General features: G+C 39.8%; 1 protein-coding gene across 1 annotated transcript in view; it reads right to left on the bottom strand.

The window, feature by feature from the left end:
* The window catches only part of TRPM1 (transient receptor potential cation channel subfamily M member 1), a 694024-nt gene that overhangs the window by 416200 nt on the left and 257488 nt on the right, over window positions 1–20336 (bottom strand). Inside the window, exons 2-6 of the mRNA XM_078684915.1 lie at window positions 19088–19167; window positions 10215–10410; window positions 7790–8003; window positions 5590–5714; window positions 293–464 (exon numbers count right to left, since the gene is read on the bottom strand). Coding sequence (XP_078541041.1) covers window positions 293–464; window positions 5590–5714; window positions 7790–8003; window positions 10215–10410; window positions 19088–19167 — 787 coding nt within the window. The remainder of the gene's footprint in view (window positions 1–292; window positions 465–5589; window positions 5715–7789; window positions 8004–10214; window positions 10411–19087; window positions 19168–20336) is intronic.

The following is a 20336-nucleotide window of genomic DNA, read 5'->3' as shown; positions in this document are numbered from 1 at the left end:
GTGAGGTGATTACTTGCAATGACGATCATTTATTAGTCGTGTGTTTATGGTAGATTTGACCAAATACATTTTATTATAGTAATATTGCATAAATCTTCAAATGCAAATCATAAGAAATGTTCCAGAAGTACAATCAAGACTTATTAAGGTATCAGTTTACAACTTTCCTTAAAGATACTGTGTTGCACTAAATATATACGTCGATCACAATAGTGTGAAAATTCGAAGGTGTGCAGAGATTGCAGATCACTCAAATCCATCATAGTATGTTACCACCTCTTTCTGTACTTACTTGTGTTGATTTTTTGCAGAGAAATGTGTTTTTCTAATTGACGCCGCAACTTAACTTCAGCTCCATATTTACCAACTGTTCCATTGTCCGCTAAGATGAAGTGTGTATGAGAATTGTTTAGAACAGATAGTTTGCTCAGAGGATTTGACATTGTTTGGTATGGCTTTGTTACCTGTAAAACAATTGTAATATATAAAGTCAAAAGGTGCATGTATTGCAAACTCAAAATTCATAATATTATATCCCATCTATCATTTATATGTACTGTAAATCATACAGTTTTACTACAGATAAGGCATTAGACCTATTCAGTCTACACAGTTATCAACGCACCTAGGATGAATGTATGCACATTGGTCATCAGTTTACCCTTATTTAAATAGTAGCTATTTTATCCCAAGTCTTTTATAAATATATGTACTAGCTCAGTTTCTACTTTTGTGCGTTGTTGCCTCATCCTATGAATTTTATTATGCCACCCTTAACACCCCTGCACCCCTCTCCAGCCTCATATTGTGACGTCTAGAATTTCTTTTCCTATTTGAAAGAAATTGAGAGAATATTCAAAAAGCCAATACATCTAAAAGCCTCCTGGCTTGAGACTAATCCAACCTCATATCAGGCTTCAACTGACAGGAGACTGCCTCTAGACTAGCCTCAGATTGTGCCACATTAAATGTAGTGACAACAAACATTCAATATCATTGTTTATATTCAATATCATTGTTTATATTCTTTGCGCCAAAATGTAGAAGAAGAAAGAGAGACTGGAGCTTAACAAGAACAGCTAAAACAATTCAGACCAGGTGAAAGTAATAACTCCACCAAAGAAACAGAAGGAACATATAAAAGAAGTGGTGGTAGGTAAGCGGCTAACAGGGCTTTCTGCAGTTAATAAATTGGAAATAAAAGAAACACAAAAGATAGAAATTCAAACACTAAATAAAACGCATCAAGAATTTGTATGGCTGTATTTTTCAGCAGTCTTTTGATGGTTTGCAGTAAAAATATTGTGGGAAATAAATAGCCTAAACAAGCATTTGCAATGCAATCGGTCTCCCCTTTGGGACCTATGTATTTAGCTATGCAGCACATTAGCCTGGGTGCTGAAATATCTACTGTTCTTTAACATGGAGGGAAAGTAAGCACCAAACTGCGTGACACGCCAGGTATGGGAACACATGGAGAAAAATATTGCCTTTCAGCAGGAAATGGCATAGTTCAAATCTCTGTTTTTAATGTAAAATCAAGGCCGTCAGTAATCATATCACAGAAAATACAATATTTGAAAGAAATATTACTGTCTACGGGTGCTCGTGGAAGACAATTTCTATGGACTGGAATCTAGAGAATGCTAAAGTGATTCTGGTATTTTACTGACCTCTGCTAGTCATTTCTATCAAGAAAGTTAAATAGAGGCCGTTTCCAGAAAAATTTAAAAAAGAAAGTCCCTCAGAAGACAGCAATTCTGGTATTTTTCTGACCTCTACTGGTTGTTTTCTATCAAGACAGTAAAATAGAGGCAGTTGAACAGGAAAATAATTCCCTATGCAGAAGCAGACAAGTCCTAGGGCTGATCTCCAGAGCCCACAAAGTACATACACATATAAGTATATTCTAGATGTCTCGAATGCTCAACCTAAAAAGGTAATGTCTAAAATGCTGTTGACTGAAAAAATAGAATGTATAAAAGTTCACCCTACAAAAACATCAACAAATACTGTGCCCAAAGGTAAGAGGGCTGGGAGCAGGGAAAGGGGTTGGAGGAAGGGGATTTTAGCATTTAGGTAAGTATAAAATTATTGGTAGAGTTCAGAGATTAGCAGGGTAAAAGGCTAGTAAGGGGATCTTGGGTTTAGGAACATCAAGCAATAAGGGAATGTAAGGGGGGTTTTGGGATTTGGGATTAGGGACGTTTAGCATTAAGGGAGCTTTATAGGGTTTAGGGATTCATAAAAGGTTAGCATTAAAGGTCAGTTTGCGGTTTCTAGGATTCAGGGATATGCTGTGTAGAAGGGTAGTAAGGGTTTTTTAGCGTTCATGGAAGGGTAGCAGTAAAGAGGTAGTAATAGGGATTTAGGGCCAGATGTAGTAAGCCTAATACCGGTCGGTAACGGCCGAAATTACCGAATTTCAGCCGTTACCGACCGGTATTAGGCATTTGAGATGTAGGGGCCTAATTTAAGGATTCGATAATTTTCCGAATCAGTAATTTAAGGAATCGGTAAATTACCGAATTCTTAAAGTAGGAAGTACTCAAGTGAGTGCTTTTCACTTGTAAGGATTTGTTATTTACCACCAACTACAAGTTGGTGGTAAATAACGAAAACCTTAAAAAAAGCAATTTTTGACTTTTTTCAACTGTGCATGTATGTTTGCCACATGTGCACCAATGCACTATACAGGGTTGCAACAGGGTGTCAATGTGACATCCTGCTACCCTTGTAGATCTACCCCCTATTACCGATTCGGTATTTACCGAATCGGTAAATTTCATTCATTCCTATGGGCCTCCAGGCCCATAGGAATGAATGGGGAATACCGAATCGGTATTTACCGAATTTTACCGATTCGGTAAAATTTACCGAATCATTAGCTACATATCATTTACCGATTCTAAAATACCGAATCGGTAAAATTCGGTATTTTAGAATCGGGAAATTATATTTACCTACATCTGGCCCTTAGTGTTTAGGGATTGTAGTGTTGAGTGGTAGTATTTTTTTAAAGGTTTAAGTAAGGGTGCACGATTTTAGGGTTCTGGGAATGGTAGTTTTAAGGGATAGTTCAGGTTTAAAGGATTTGGGAATGGAAAGCATTAAGAGGTGCAAAGGTTTATAATGTTACAGTTAGATACATTAATAAATACATTTAATATAAACAACTTTTAAAATATGACATTTCTGGAATTGTCCTAGGTAATAATGAAGAACCCAACATTATTACCATAACAATTACAGCTTGTCTTTAATTTAGTTATCATTTTAGAAATCAACTTTATGACATACTACTGCTTAAACTTGGAACTACACAGCCAACTCTTACAGTAGGATTACCACAACACCCTACCCAAGCACAGCCTTTTTCTCAGAGCCCAAATTTAGTGTTGCTGAAGGCATTTGCCATTCTAAAAATACCCAAAGTGTGATATCAGGAAGCCCTGAAAATTCATATCTCTGGTTCCACGCATTTGTGTCATTTTTGTTTCAGTTTGCTAATTAAATTTCACTCAATTATTCTAAATCATTTGGGATTATTATTGTTTTGCATTTTGACTTTGTTACTGTTTTGGCACTTCATACATACTTCCTTAATTGCCCTAAGTTGAGCCTTTCTGCTACCAAGGGTTTGAGGTACTCTTGAAGGATAGTAAGAAACCATGGAAAGAGACAGTCGTGGTACACAACATTTCATCTTATGTCGTTAAGCAGGGTCTATCTACTTTTGTTGTGTCTTAGAACATGAATGGTCTCATTCTAAACCCCACAAAAATTCAAAATTTCCCAACAGGAGATTGCACCTTAATCATTATTATATATGGTATGCTAATTAAACAAAACTTAGAAGAGTACATTATTTGTGCACCAGCTAAATACCACAAACAAGTGCTATCGCACAGTTTGGGTGTGGTATTACTGCACCAAATTTTTGCAGGACAGAATGTACATCTAAGTCTGTTTTATCCAGTTTAAAAAATATATCTTGCCATCACAAAAACATTTAAAAATTTGAAAAGATTAGAGAAATTTGAAGGTGTATTTAAAAGAAAACAATGTACTTCATGATGCTCTTAGTTAAGTTAACAATTTCACAAAGCAGTACATCTTATTTACATTTCACATCCATTTTTATAACTAGAGAACATGACTAAAAGACCCATGTTACATGCACTATTGTAGCTGTGGTATAGTAATACCACACCCACAATTACAGATCTCGCAGTAATCAGTAATTCAAGGCAGCAAATTTGCCAGGATTACAAATAACACCAAATAACCCCACTCTGTTATGTGGCATGGCATCAGAAACTGGTGTCATTGCACCAAATTCCTCATTTTATTCCATAATTATAGGACATCTGCGGTGGGAACAAATTTCTCCAGGTTTACCTGAAGGTTTGGCCCAAGAAAACAAATTGTTATACAACGTGAGGTATGACTGCATTACCGATAATACCGATTTTGTGAAGACTCTCAATACCAATCATATTTGGATTATGACTCTGGTCTAGAATGTCTCTTCCTTCCATTTACCAAATTTGCTTTCAGACTTTGGTGAAACCTTTTTGATATGCACAAATATATTTTTCTTATACATCTAAGACAGAGTGAACCATCTGATCTTGAAAATGTAGAAAAAACAGCCCTTCACTTTGAGAGGCAAAGAAGGGGAATACAGTTCCATACGGGCACTTGTTAAAATCGTGTGTCAGACCGATTTAAACAGTATTTTAGTACATATTATTTTTTCTTCTCTTTAGATTGACATATTGTAGAGATTTTGGTTAGCTAAAATAGATTTTGCCGTCTACATTGTTCACTGATGAACTAAAATAGGAAAGTGCACATTGTGTTGACTTTCTTTATATATTAATAAAAGTTAATATTAAGTACAATCACTATACAGAAGCTCCTTGAGGTCCAATTCACAGAGGTATATTTGGTCATAAACGTATTTACCCTTTTTTGCCTACCAAGAATTCATAAAGGAGTTCCTGGTGGGCAGAAATAGGTTTTCAAGTACAGATATCTCTACCATGAGTGCAGAGAAATCTGCACTTAACAAGTAGGAAGAAGGGGTTCCATTGAAAGTGTGGGGGCACACTCACAACTATATATGTTTGTGGGCACTGCCAAAAATGCTGATTGGACCCGTTACACCCTGGAAATGGTCAGAGACTTACTCCAGTTAATAACTCCTCTTCCAGGATGGGAAAAGAAACAGATCACACCACACTCACATTTGGTGGGGTGCAGAGACATGGCTCGCTCCATGGAGAAAGAAACAATTTCCATGGAGAAAAATAACAAAATGGTTCGCATTTGGACAGGCAGATCGATTCTCCCTTTGCAGACTTCTCTGCTATGAATAACTCTGCACAGAAGACACAAGACCAAGTGAGAAGAGTCACATGACCTGTACAGTAGTCCGCCTCGAACTCTGAGCCTGTTTTTGGCACCGACTCATACAAGAATCTGAAATCTTTGTGAAGGAGGGCCAGAGAGAGGAATCATGATTTAATATTTCAATGTTAAGTGGCCAGTTATTACCCGACGTAACATCTCACATATACTTACATCCTTTCCCATAAGGTCCTCTTTGTTTTCCACAATGCCCCATGGTGCAATACCTATGGCACAAATTCGTCCCCTGGACTTTGAAGAATGGTCCTTCAAGGCATCTCCGACATGGCGAATTACACCTGCATCATAGGATTATGAAAGAACAGTGTGTTCAGCCTTGGCATTAAACATTTACACAACTTCAGTTATACTTCATAATGACACACCGTATACAGTCTCACCATGCACAAATGATTTGTTTTTAAAGCATAAACCACAAATCACAAAGATTAAGAATAGAGTCTTCAAAAGCAAATGAAGTGAATCAAACCTTCTTATTATCTGTAAATAGATAAAGTCAATTGGATAGCTCTCTGGATTTGTGGGTTATGTTTTTAAAATTACACCCTTAAACCGAAGTAGTAAGACACACAATGGGTATTTTTAAGCAAACTGTGATGAAAGGAGCCTAAGAAGGACTAACAACATGTTCGTTCATGACATATATTTCATTGGAACATGGCTTGAACCTGACTATTTGACAATGGGCCTGTGTGCACTGCAAGAATGTGACCCTGATTTAGAGTTTGGTGGATGGGATACTCACAAATGTGAGATGGATATCTCTTCCACCTTATTATAAGTGCTTCATAGCACTTGTAATAAGGCAGGAGGCATATCTGTCGCATTTGGATCTCAAAATCAGCTCCTGTATCAAGAAGGACCAGGGTCTCTGCTTGGTACGTGGGAACAAGAAGGAGGCAGTGAGTCATGCCAACACATCTTTATCCGTTTGGGTGTAATTGGTAGAGATTGAAGGTACCATTCTAGGTGTCTGGATCTTCCCAGGTTTCTTTACATGAGCACTAACCCTATGGATCACAGGAAACAGAGTTTGATGGAGCTTTCAATTGAGCTATGTCAAATAAATTGAGCTCAGCTTTTATGGTAGGGGTGAAAATTGATGTAACTTATCTCATCAATCAATTGTGATGAAAAGTTTTTTGCAATCGGCACTCACAAATATTCAACAATCGGGTGCTTGTTAATGGGGTGCTGGTCAATCTGTGTAAATAATCCCCCTTCCCTAGATCCAAACTTCATATGGGGGTGTTACATGTCCTTGATAACGTTTTGGGTATGATCCCACTATGGGTGTGAAAAGCTTTGATATTTTGACCCAAAGTCATTCTTAGGCTTAGAGATTGGCGAACTCTCTTTTGACTTAAATTGTTCAAGCGGTCAGGGCATCCGCACCAAATCGTCATGAGTGAATAGAAATATATTTAATAACCATCTGACCTGGTGACAATGGCTTCCTATTGGACCAATTAAAGGGTGCAATTTTCTAACACCACTACTCTTGAAGTTGAATGTAAATCGATGGCCATGTTCTTACAGGCACTGGGTGAAGATGGTCTGTTTAGCATTACAAACTCCAAAGCTAATACAATATTAGAAACAGGCCTTTCATGGCAATACGTAATGCTTGCTTTTTGCCCACTGGTATTTCTCGCTTCACTGTAAGAATTGTATTATGTAATCAACAAAATTGTCAATTTTACTCTCTGTCCTGGAACTATTGAAATATCCATTAGTATGAAGCATATGAAAACAGCAGCCCTGGTTACGCAATCAGCGTGCTGAAATGTGGTACTTTTAGGAAGTTACCATAAACTAGCGTGTGAGTCGAAATGGGAAACATATTCTACATCAGAATTCAAAACCATCAGGTGTCGTCGAATATTGGGTGAAACAGTATATGAGATTTCCACTGTGGAACAGTTGTGCGCCTCTATAATATACGCCAAGGCCATGTTTGTGAGGCAACATTGGCAGCTTACTTCTAAAATGGTTTCATTCATGGGTGAGGCCTAGTGCAGCTTTTTGTCACAATTCCCTACAACTCTGAATGTATTTGAAATATATAATACTGTCACATTCTTGAAGTCCCTTAGAGCTACCCAAATGATTGGTACACAGATGTTTTTCATTAATAACTGGAGGGGCCGAGGGAATACAGAAACCCAAGCAATCTCTGTGAAATAGAACAGTGGACAACAATTTAACAATATTTAGAATAACGGGTTTTACTTCAGGTAATGAAGTAGTAGCTCAAGAATGACTCGTAACAAAGGCGCACTTCAAAGAAAATGGCGGATGGGAATGTGCACTCTGTACCTATCCATCCCGGATATGTTTTTATATTCCTTACCAGTGCTGACTCCTCCAGTGAATATCCAGGCTCCGGTTGTCATAGCAGCTTTGATTAGCCCTTTTCCAAATACTTGCTTCAGTTTAGGTTGCATCTCAAAATTCTGCAGTCCTCCGTGGACAGAGATCAAGAGTTTGGGAAGTTCCAACTGCCAGTCTTTCACCATGAGATGGAGCAGAGAGTCTGGCTTGGTGTCATAGGATAAGCGGATGTACTGAAAAAGAGTTTGCAATCATCTGTTATGGTATCTATGTACTGATGCATTCATGCAGAAACTCTGGAACACGGTCAGAGACCTCATGGGACTGCAGCCCCAGGACCACGGGGCGATCACAAAGGTAAACTGAGAGAAAAGTCTAACTTTAAGACTCTGGGTATTTGCAAAGGGCATTTACCTGTAGTAAAGTTAGACTTTTGTCTCATTTAACCAGTTCCATGCTGCCGTCGGCCGTTGGACGTCGCGAGCGCTACCTCGCTGGTGCTGCGCACGTCCAACGGCCAACGCAGCCCCTCCCGCTCTTTAGAACGCCCACACCGCGGCGGAAAAACCGCCACGGTTAAGGCGTTAAACTTAAGATTTGGCCTTAAAATCTAACTTTACTACTCATTAATGCCTTTTGTGAATTCTCGAAGTCATAAAGTCAGACTTTCATCTCAGTTTTGTGAATCGGCCCACGTTCAGTGGTCTTTAAAACATTATGCCTCTGTGAGTACTGTGAGTGGCACTTTCATACTACGAAATGAACTGCGTTTCTGCAGCCCCTTCTATTATCTGTATTATTTGGCACCTTCCTAATGTGAAGTGGGCACCTCATAATTTGTATGCAAATGAGAGAACATCTTCATCTTTAAATGCACTCTAAAATTCTGGCCAGGGCCGTCAGCCGCACAGCCTTATTTTTCAGTGTACCTCTCTGCCTTTGATTTGTGCTGAATTTCTCTCAGTGGCCTCAGTGGCAGACTGGGAGATTGGGTCGTGTTTATGGCCATGAACTGGAGTCAGAATAAGGCTTTAATAATTGTACTGACGAGAGATCACTGGGCCGGATTCACAAAGCCATCAGCAGCTGCAAATCTGTCCACCCATGACTGCACACATTCACAGTAGACAATGCCACAATAAGGAGACGTGTGATTTAGGAACGTTTACAAAACGTGAGCTTGAGGACATCCGTAGACTCCTCTCTGACACTTTCTTATGCCGGAAATGGTCAGATAATTACTCCAGGGCTGAATAACGCCACATCCTGGAGTGGTCGGAGCACACCAAAAGTATTGGTGATGTACCGCCATGAATTTCTCCAACTGAAAAAAAGCTTTAACAATGAGACTGACTAAAAGGATATATAGTATGTGGTGTCTCTTACTTTTACAGTGGCCGAACACGGACAAACTGAAACTTTGTCCGCTGCAGCTCACACACGCAAAAAGGAAAGGGTGAGGAGATACACACACAGATAAACAGAGTCACTGGGATGTGGTGCACAGACCCCAGGGCTGGCCATAGCGGGCACCGGGCGTTTCCATGGTGGGCCGCTAGGGTGGAGGCCGGTTTTGGACTCCGGGGGGCCGTTTTTGTTACCGCTGGCCTGCAATATCAGCCACCGGTGACAAAATCTGCCAAAACCGGCCCTTGCAAACAGCTAGGCCGCACACCCTCAGCCCCCCAGGGATGCCAGTCGATCAGTTTGCCAGGGCCGGTTTCGGTTCCCAGTCCGAACCTGACAGCCTCCTGCGGAAAATAGAATAAAAAGCAATGAATGTTACTGATGATTGTAAAAGAGAGTTTCTTCCCCCTATGCAAGCCAGTAAGCACCCCATGACACTATTTCTCAAATTATGTGAAGACTTCACTCCTTTCTAAAGGGAAGTGGTGCACTCACAAGAGCCAGAACTTTACAAGAACAAACATTTTAAGTGTGTCAAATTAACAATTGGACATCTAACACAATGTGTCAGTAGAATACCTTCCTGGTAGGGGGGTTTACATATTTTGGTTGGGAAAACACTGTGTATGGATTTGAAGACAACTTAAAGCCCACAATTGTCAAATGTACTCTCTCTTTTTTTGCTTTTACACCGCATGGAATCTGACCTGTACTGTGATAGTTAAGTTCCAAAAAATAAGCAGAGGCCTCTATTTCTATGTGCGTTGGGAGAATTGAAAGCATAACGTCTGTTGACAACTAACCCCGATTCCATCTGGGATCGTGCAAAGGGCATTTGCCTGCTACGTGCTTGCATTGCATTCATATCAATGCAGCCAATTTGAGACTTTTGTCAATCACCAATTGACTTTCATGGCCCTAAATCTTCACTGGACGATTTTATATATCTGACCTGCTTGACTCTGTTCAAGTAGCATAAAACCTCGTGGAGTTATTGCCTGAATGAATACTGTCTACTATAAATATGCTGTACTTACCATTGCCTTGTTAGAATGTCCACCACCCTGGAACTCCAGAATCCCATAGGCATCAGTTGGACTACTCTGAGTGTGTTTATTGATTGACCATTTCTCTTGTTGATTTTCCACTGGCTTGTTGTCGTCGACATTTTTATTTCCAGTTACGTTTTGAGGTACAGGCACATGCTGGGCGATAACCTGACCACAGCAACACCTAAAAAGGTATAACAGGTGCTGTAATTAGATTGATCAATTATTGAAATACAGTTAATTTTAGGCATGTGGCATGAAGACAACTTCAACAATCTTTGGACTTACAGGTAGGTAATGTAAGACCCTTCTATGCATTCTCAATGGCATTCTATTATTTTAGATGTAGTTATTTTTAAATCTAACATTGTATTAAGGCAAGCACACTAGCAAAAATATTGTACTTCAAAAATAACCAAAAGATTATTATATAAAATATATAAAATAAATAAATACATATATATATATATATATATTTCAGCTCCGTTGCACCAGAAACCGGGTCACTCGCAGACGGGTGCCTCTTCGTGGTGGCGCACCACGTTACAAATTGCAGCTCCAATAATCTCCCATTCCAAAGAAAGAAAATTCGGCACTCGCAGGGGGAAGTGTTCACGTTAGTTTTAATGTCAAACACTCAGCAGACAAACGCGTTTCGGTTTTCCTTCATCAGTGTCTACCATTGACACGGAAGGAAGCAGATTTAAAAACATTTCCTCGCATTTTGGCATGTGTGTAGAAAGAGGACTGACGTTAAGCCCCGTGAGAAAGTTATTTACACAGTATATTACTTTTTCTTTTACATATCGTAACACACGTGAAATGGCAATATGAATGAAATACCTTGCACAATTTCATACCTTAATTTCAGATAAGTTCAATACAATATTTCCGAAATTATTTATATTATATATACATTTTATTAAATTGCCTTTTGCCGTGTTGTGGGTGTTATTAAGCCGTGGATCGGCAATGCTCACGGGGTGAGAAATACTCATGGGATTCATGATTAAGTATAGTTTCTAGGGTCTATGCTTTTCCCAAATGAGATGCTAATTCCTCGTTCTTATTTAATCCCAAGGGGGCCTTCGTCTGGAGATCTATTATATAACGGGATTCTAACCTTCTTAGTCTCCGTAATCTATCTCCACCCCTTGGGTCTGCTGGGATATGATCCAAAGCATAATATTGCAGGAGTTCTCTGTTGCTATTATGCTTTAAGGCAAAGTGTTTTGCTACGGGATAGTTGAAATCTTTGTTCATAATAGCACGTTGGTGCTCTAGTATACGTAACTTGACGTTCTTTACTGTACTGCCTATGTATTTCAGTCCACATGGACACAATAGGCAGTACACAACATGGGTAGTGGTACACGTAAGAAACTTGGATATTTTTCTTGTCTTTTTTGACCCTGGTATTTCATATGATGTTCTCTTTTTGCTTTTTTCACAGGCTTTGCACTTTCCGCACGGGAAAAATCCTGGCATATCTTTAATCCTCCCTGTTACTGTTGTTTTATCAGGAAGAGGGCTATGTACAATTTTATCCTTAATGGATCTTCCTTTCTTGAATGTAATTAAAGGAAAAGCTGGAATTTCTTTTCCTATAATTTGGTCAGTTTTGAGGATATGCCAGCTTTTTTTCAAAAATTTTCTCAGATGATTGGAATCATCCGAGAAAGTGGTAATCAATCTGAATTTTCCCTCATTTTTCATATTCAGCTTGGTTTTCTTGATCTTTTCTTTTAACAATTGGTCTCGAGGTATTCTCTCAACTCTTTTTAGAGTGTTTTCTAAGAGGTTTTTGTTATATCCCCTTGCTTGAAATCTGCTGATACTATCTCTTGCTGCCCTTGCAAAGTCGGAATCCTTAGAGCAATTTCTTTTGATTCTCAGAAGCTCTCCATAGGGGATGCTTCTGATCAGGGTTGGGGGGTGGCTACTTTCGGCATGCAGGACCGAATTGCCAGCTGTTATTTTCCTAAACAATTCTGTTTCTACTTTGGTACCCCTCAAGTTTACTTTCAAATCCAGATAATTTACTGTCGAAACATTAATGTCAGCTGTGAAGTTCAGATTCAAGTCGTTTGTATTTAGGTATGCCACAAACTCTTCTGCCGAAGTTACTGACCCCTCCCAAACTAGGAAGAGGTCATCAATGTACCTATACCAAACTTTTAGGTTTCCAGCCCATTTTTCGAAACCCGGGCTCCTGGTTACCTGCTCCTCCCACCAGCCCACGAATAAATTCGCGTAACTGGGGGCGAAGCAGGTTCCCATCGCCGTACCAGTGACTTGTCTGTACAGTTGTCCTTGAAATAAGAATATATTGTTAAATAAACAATATTCTATACATTCTAACAGCATTTTACTGTGTTTTCCAAATTTCATTGGTCTTTTGTCAAGGAAGTACTTGATGGCTGACAGTCCCTGATGGTGGTTAATGCTTGTGTATAAACTGGTAATGTCCATTGTTATTAGTATACAAGATGAATTACAGTCCACATCCCCAATCTTATTCACAAAGTCTTTAGTGTCCCTGATATAGGACTGTAGTTGTAAGACGCTTTGAAAAAGGAAATGGTCTATGTATACGGACATGTTCTCAGATACACTTCCTATGGAAGAAACTATTGGTCTCCCAGGGGGATTTTTATTGTCTTTGTGAATTTTTGGTAACTGGTAGAAGGTGGGCACAGTTGGGTTGTTGTTTTTCAGAAAGAAATACTCATCAGTATCCAGCATATCATTATTGTACCATTTATTTATGAGTGTTTGGAACTTTATAATGCTTTTATCGTATGTCTGTCTAGTTGTTTTCTCATATGATGTTTGATCCTCCAACTGTCTGTGTGCTTCTTGACAGTATTGTTCTCTAGACATCACCACGATGTTACCACCTTTATCTGATGGCTTGCAGATGATGTCTTGGTCATCATCTAGAGTTTTCAGAATCTTTCTTTGTTCCTTTGTCATGTTCGGTATTTTTTTCTTCATTTGATTTTGTCGTGTTCTGAATTTCACCAAGTCCTTTATCACAGCCTCTGAGAAGGCGTCGATCGCATCATAGGGCATTATCGGTACGAATAATGACGGAGGTTTGAAGTGTGTCGTCGGCGCTTCTTGTTCGACACCTATCCTTCTGGTTTTTTGCGTGATAGATTCTAGTTCTTCTTCATTGGCATTTTCCTCAGTTCTCAATTCCTCCAAAATTTCCCAGGTTGAGATATCATCTGTTGTAAGGATGTCAGTTTCTCTCGTTTTTAATTGTCTGTTTTCTTTCGTTGTCGGTTTTAGTTTGAAATATTTGTGTAATTTCATCTTTCGCACAAAGGTAAAAAGGTCAATTCTAGTTTGTGTGAATTCGAGTTTTTCATTGGGGCAATACGATAAACCTAGTTTCAAAGTTTTTTCTTCTAATGGTGAGAGAGTCCTGTTCGTTAGGTTTATAATTGTTAAATTGTCCTTATTCTCTACCATTTCACTCCTCTTTTGCTCCTCGTAATTCTGGGAGTGGTATTGCTCTGACCTCTCCCTCTGCCTCTGCCTCGGCCCCTTCCAGCCCCCTCTTCTAGTTCTTCGGTTGCCTCCGGGGGTTTGCTTTTTCCCCCTCTGAGCCAATTTGCTCGGACTAGATCGTATTCCATATGAAAAGGGTTTTTTGCCTGTGATGTACTTGCCGCCTCGTCTCCAGATAATTCATTCTCGGTCACTTCCGATTCTGAAGTTTCTACTCTTGGCGTGGCTGTGCGAGAGGCTTTCTTTTTGTTCATCTCTTTACGAGGCTTAACGTCAGTCCTCTTTCTACACACATGCCAAAATGCGAGGAAATGTTTTTAAATCTGCTTCCTTCCGTGTCAATGGTAGACACTGATGAAGGAAAACCGAAAGGCGTTTGTCTGCTGAGTGTTTGACATTAAAACTAACGTGAACACTTCCCCCTGCGAGTGCCGAATTTTCTTTCTTTGGAATGGGAGATTATTGGAGCTGCAATATATATATATATATATATATATATATATATATATATATATATATATATATATATATATATATATATACATATATAGTTATGGCTAAGTATAGATTTAATATTCTAAAATAAACATTTTACCAGGACTAAACCTTCAAATTTTAGCTCATAAAAGTCATCCCTAGGATCGGCCCTGAACAGCACATTGGATGAGGTGCAGTGTATGTGCAAATTTAGACATGTACATTAAGTTTTACGTATTCTAGCAGTGAAAAACTCTTAAATTCACTATTGTAAACTCATGAATTCATTTTTCACTACTGTGAGGCCTACCTCGCCGATAGGATAACATTGGGTTGCTTTATTACAGTTAATAAATGCTAACTTTTAATTGAGAACAGGTAAACAATGTGTGTTTGGTGCCTGAGAGATTGTAAATATAAATCATATTTAATGGTAAAGTTAGATTTTAAGTTACAATAATGAAAATGCGACTTTTAAGAAGTTGCCATTTTTCTGTCCTAACTATTTGGTGCCTGTCTCATGATTGGGTGTTGTTGGACTTTGTTTACTCCTCCTAGACAGCCACACAACAGGGGAACTAGGTGTTCCTGGATGGGCCATCAACTGGCAGCATGGGGAGGTGGAGCTGGGCACTGCCCCACTTTCAACTGAATAGGCTGTACTCTGCCTTCACACGAACACTTGTCACCACTGCATTATTTATGCAGCCAGTTTGAAGCCACAGTAAGGAAGGCAAGAAACGTCAAGGCCTTCAGAGGGAATGCTCTATAAACTTCTCCTGCTTGACAGAAGGCACCATGTTTTAAAATAGGATCCTCAAATCTACTCTTAAATACACCTCTAGACCTGTGGATACTACAGACGGACTGCTGTGTTGCCCTGCTGCTCTTCCGCCCAGCCGCCTGCTGCTCTGCTTTCTTTGGAAGACTAGAATTGCACCCTTTATCACAGGCTGAAGTGACTTCAAGGGTCAGTCTGACTGACCTCCTATTCTGAACTACAGGGACATAATAAGCTCAAGATGCTCCATGCATCTGTCCCAGTAACCTGCTGCCTGGATCTGTCCAAGCCCTGCTGAAGTGAGCTCCTGGTCCCCAAGAGGTGCCCTTCAGATTCTAGACCCTTGGTGTGGCATCAGTGGAGCTCCTCAAAAAAAGGAGAAATCCTAACGTTTTGGGCTCTTTGCAACAACGAACAGGCCAAATCACACCGAGATCTTGCCATCTGGGCCACCTGCCAGTGCGGCGCTCAGGCGAACCAGATTCTTTGCGCCACAGCATCAGCCAGCGTCATCCAGCAATGTGAGATCTGCAGTCGCACTGCGGTATCGGCAGCCATCAGTGACTGCCAACACTTAGCTCCAGTAACAACTGCCCACCATAAATGACAGGATGTTCATGCTACAGTGATGTCCGTCCGCGACGTCCGGCCTGCTCTTCAAGCTACATCGAGGACCCTCTGCTGCACTCGCCCTGTTCCTCATGGGCCTTTCCACTGCAAACAGAACTCTTCTAGCTGGAGTTTTGAAGATAACTCTTTCAGCTGGACTAACCTGGACCCTGCATCCAGCCCATGCTTCATCAAGGTCAGCTGGAATTTGAGACTTTCACCCAGGCTTGCATGACCAGATAGTCCCGAGACAGGCTATGTGCTTAAAGGCGCTTTCCTTACCTGAAATCTATAAAATTGCATATCTCTGGTTCTACTGATTGGACTTTTGTTGTTTTGGTTCAAATAATTGATTACACTTTACCCTATTTTTCTACGTACATGTGGGATTTTTCTTGTGTGTGTTTTCACTTTATTAATGTTTGAAGTGCTGCATAAATACTTTACACATTGCCTCTAAGTTAAGCCTGACAGCTTTTGTGCCAAGCTAGCAGAGGGTTAAGCACAGATTAATTTGGGTTTTGCTTGTGTTTCACCCTGACAAAAATTGTGGTGGATGCTTGAGAGGGGTTTCTTCACCCTCAACCAGTAACTCAATATCCAACAGATTGCATATACACCAAAGCGTACAAGACCACTGAAATTATGCAATTCGGCAGGTCCGGCATGTTCTGCTTAGTTGTTGATTTGCTGCATTTGTCACATAATCCTGCATTTGTCATATTCTCTGGCTGTAGATACTAAGGATTTTAACAAAAATGAATTGCATCTAACTCAAATCGATCAAAAGTATCAAAAAATGTGGCAACATGTGTACCCGCACATGGGAAATCCCTTTGCAATGGTTGACTTGTCATCTTTTTATTACTTATTGCAGTAGTTGAATGTCAAAGTGGTACTAATAAGGTTTAATCTTTGCCCAAGCAGTGTTACCATGTGTAAAAATTAAAAAAACAATGAAGTCATATTATCACACAATGTGCCATATTATTTGCCTTTTTTGCCTCATAATTTTGCCAAACCTGCAGCATAATTCATGCGGCATTATGGTTTTCCCCTGCTACATAAATCCAGTGGCCCTGCATATAGTTTAGACAGTTTGTTAATTTGCATTCTGTAACAACTAGGCAAACCCTATGGTTACAAGCAATCTTTTGGCTTACTTTAAAAATCAGGACGCAACCCCTCACCCACACTTCATGGAATGCTACATCATATGGGCTCTCATAATCAGCAACAATTATTGCTAGGAGGGTGGCATTAAGCTCTTTCAGTGTTTTTTTCAATATATATTAGAGTGACTATAACAGTAAATTCTGGTATGATGTCTCCAGGGCTTTGAGTGCGGAGTAGGTTTTGTTATTTAATAATTTTCCCTTTCTTTCACAAGATTAAAAAGAACAGTTTATAGGTTTGGGCTAAAATGATTAGTATTGCTTATTTTGTGGTCAACATGTTTCTCTCTATTTTCCAAGGGTCTAGCAGGTCATGCTCTTTTTTCAGGACCTCGGCCACATGTACTAACATTTCCATTTGCGATTTCCTAATAGCGAATTTTTGTGAACAGCTCTGTGGGTTTTACGCTGTTTGTGCTTCCCATTGGGTTCCAATTGACCTCCCTCCTTAATATTCATGAGGTAGGTCACAATTTGCGACCCACTGCGAATCACTAAAAACACAGGGATGGTGGCCTTCTGGGGACAGCAGACCACCATGTCTGTTTGCTTTTAAATAAAGCAAAGATTTTTAATGTAACCTGTTTTCCTTAAAGGAAAACGGGATGTGTTTCAGTTTTATTTATTGAAAGTAGGCAGTCCATGGGACCACTGCCTTCTCGTAAAAAAAAATGTTTTTGTATACATTCACGAAGGGGAAGAGGTTCCCTATGGACCCCTTCCCATTTGCGAATAGGTTATCTCCAAATTGAATTTGGAGTTAAAAAGCAAATATTTTGCAACAGCATTTCAGTCGCAAAACATTCATACACTCCATTACGAGTCGCTATGAGGAAGGGATGCCTTTAACAGGCCCCTTGTTAATACCGGATCACTAAACCTTTTTGCGATTCTGTATTAGGTTACTGAATCGCAAAATGGGTTTGGTACATAGGAAAATAAATTTTTTCAGTCGTAAACGGCCAGATTCTGTGAAGAAGGGCGTTTGCGGCCTGAAAGAACCTATGTACATGTGGCCCTTAGTTCCGTTCTAGTTAACCACTTTCGAACAAACTTCTTGTTTTAGGCGAGAGTGAAAAAGGAGACGTGTGGCATGTTTGTCTGTGCCTTGCCAACTGGTAGTATGTATTTCAATAATGCTGCAGACCAAGGTCCCAAACGATCCTTCATATCTTTATAGCGTATGCATGCACTTCATGATCAGAGCTAGGCATGTATCCTTCCATCCATTTATTCTGGATGGAAAGAAAGATGTCAGAGAATGCTTCATTCAAGACACGTTCTCTGACACTTGTTAACATCACCCACAAGGCTGTGGATATGGAGGTCTGCTAAATTCTAAATGCTGCTGTCCCTTTACCCACATTGGTGATGGGAGCCCATAAATACATTGGGTCCCGATACTTATTCATAGCAAAATTCACAAGAGGTGGTCTGCACCCTTCAAAAATGTAATACATTATTTGAATCTTCCAAATAGAGCTCTCATTAAATACACAATATTTCAATGTTATCAGTTTTCCCAAGAAACAGTAAATGGAGGCTCTTCGATTCAGTTCAATTCTTTATTCACTTTTCTTTGTTTAATAAGCTGATAACCAACGCGTTTCGTCCGTTACCGTACTTCTTCAGGGCTGATTAAATTTCGTGACAGTCATGGTTCTAATCCCTTCCATGCCGATAACTGTTAATCAATATGCTTACGTTTTTTTAGATGAGATTTCTATGAAAAAATCGATTTGTTCCCTTTGAGTGTTTTCGGCGAAATATAAAGCCGCAAATATTTATGGTCCAAGTTCTTGGGAAAAATGATAACATTGAAATATTGTCTATTTAATGAGAGCTCTATTTGGAAGATTCAAATAATGTATTACATTTTTGAAGGGTGCACGCACCCCTTGTGAATTTGTTAAGGGAACTGGGTTCTTCACTGTTCCCCCTTAGGACCATATAGGGATTGCGTTCCTGGTTACTAGCACCTTCTGTATAGATTTACATGTGTGGTATTTCAATAGTTGTGCAGGCGCTTTTGCCTTAATCCCTATATCATTGACTTATTCATAGCAGTCAGGCTGCTCAACCCGTGTACTGTCTACCAGGCCCACCATGGAATCCAGGCCACTTTGGTGACTCTGGGGACGCGTGTCCTCTGGTACTTTATTAGCACTACAATAGACAAAATACCAATCATAGTGTGCAACTTAGCCTGTCGGTGTATCAGGCCCTATCAGTTTGAGTTTAAAAATTGAGCATCTAGAGGCAATCCGATCATTTTACAGGAAAATATCCATGGCACTCACCGGCTAACATCTTTGTTGTTGGCAATTAAGTAGATGCATTCTCTCTTGCAAAAGGTCTTCTCTATCCATGCCTTTTGACCCTGGAAGAAAATGAGAAATTAGACTCAAGGTATAGGAAACACGTATGATGTCAAGGAAAACATCTTGCAAAGGCTGAAGACAGATTTAGCAGAAAAATAAGCACGTTTAGGTTTCCTGAGAGAAATCAATTCAATTGACATTGACCAAGGGATTGGAAGATCAATATGGTACACACAGTAGTAGTACACAGCCAGGCTAAGATTTATCTGGTCGGTATCTGTGGATTCCTTCCACAAGCAATTGAATGTGCTATTTGATTATAACTTATACTATAAAAGCTGTAGAAAGTCGCATTCACCAATAATACCACAACACATCACTCCCCCTGTGCTCCCTTATCAAATGATTTTACCCTGAGTTAAGCTACAAGCATGTGTGACTTGTCATTATTTGATACCTGTTGGGCTCATTTTTGCTTCAGTTGAGAGCAGCATATATACCTCTGGCCTAACTCCAATTCCCTTAAAAATCATCCATAGACCGGTGAAGATACCTGCACTATCTGTGCACATAACACTAGTCTCATTCCAAACCGATTGGACACTCAGAGAAGATGACACTATCCTTATGTCCCAAGGCACCCTTTGGACGGCTGTCCTCATAAACAAGACCTGCTTCGTCCTGTGGAACAGCAGATGGACAGATGTTTTAAACATAGGGGCATTCTGTCCTCCTCAGGGAGCCCTAGATAACCCCCTTACTAAAAACGCATCAATGCGTGCGTCGGTGTTTGTTTGTTTCCTTTTTGTGTACTGGAGTTTATTTAGAGATACATCCTTTTGTATTACTATTTATCGCATCAAATGTATCACTTTTCGTGCCCCTGGTGCCGACCCTGTATCTCAGGAAGTCGGCCAAGTATTTTCTACATGTTGTGGTGGCTTTAATCTCACCACTATATCGAGTACACATGTGCATAATTTTCACTATGCAAGCCTAATCTTGCAATGATCCCAATTATTGCGCTATGTGTATCACACATCATTTCTGTTTTCTATGCTTATGTTGATCCCATCATTTTCTCTCACACAAAGCTTAGTTTAAGCACTACCGTTGTGCCCTGGGACCCCTGAAACTGGATGGGCAACAGCCACATGTGCTGTGCTAGCAACGTTCACTGCATGACTTTAGGAACTGGATGAATAATACACTCGATATTTTGATATAT

The sequence above is a fragment of the Lissotriton helveticus genome, chromosome 3_2, assembly GCF_964261635.1.
Source record: "Lissotriton helveticus chromosome 3_2, aLisHel1.1, whole genome shotgun sequence".
NCBI lineage: Eukaryota > Metazoa > Chordata > Amphibia > Caudata > Salamandridae > Lissotriton > Lissotriton helveticus.
This window is presented reverse-complemented; position numbering and strand designations above follow the sequence as displayed.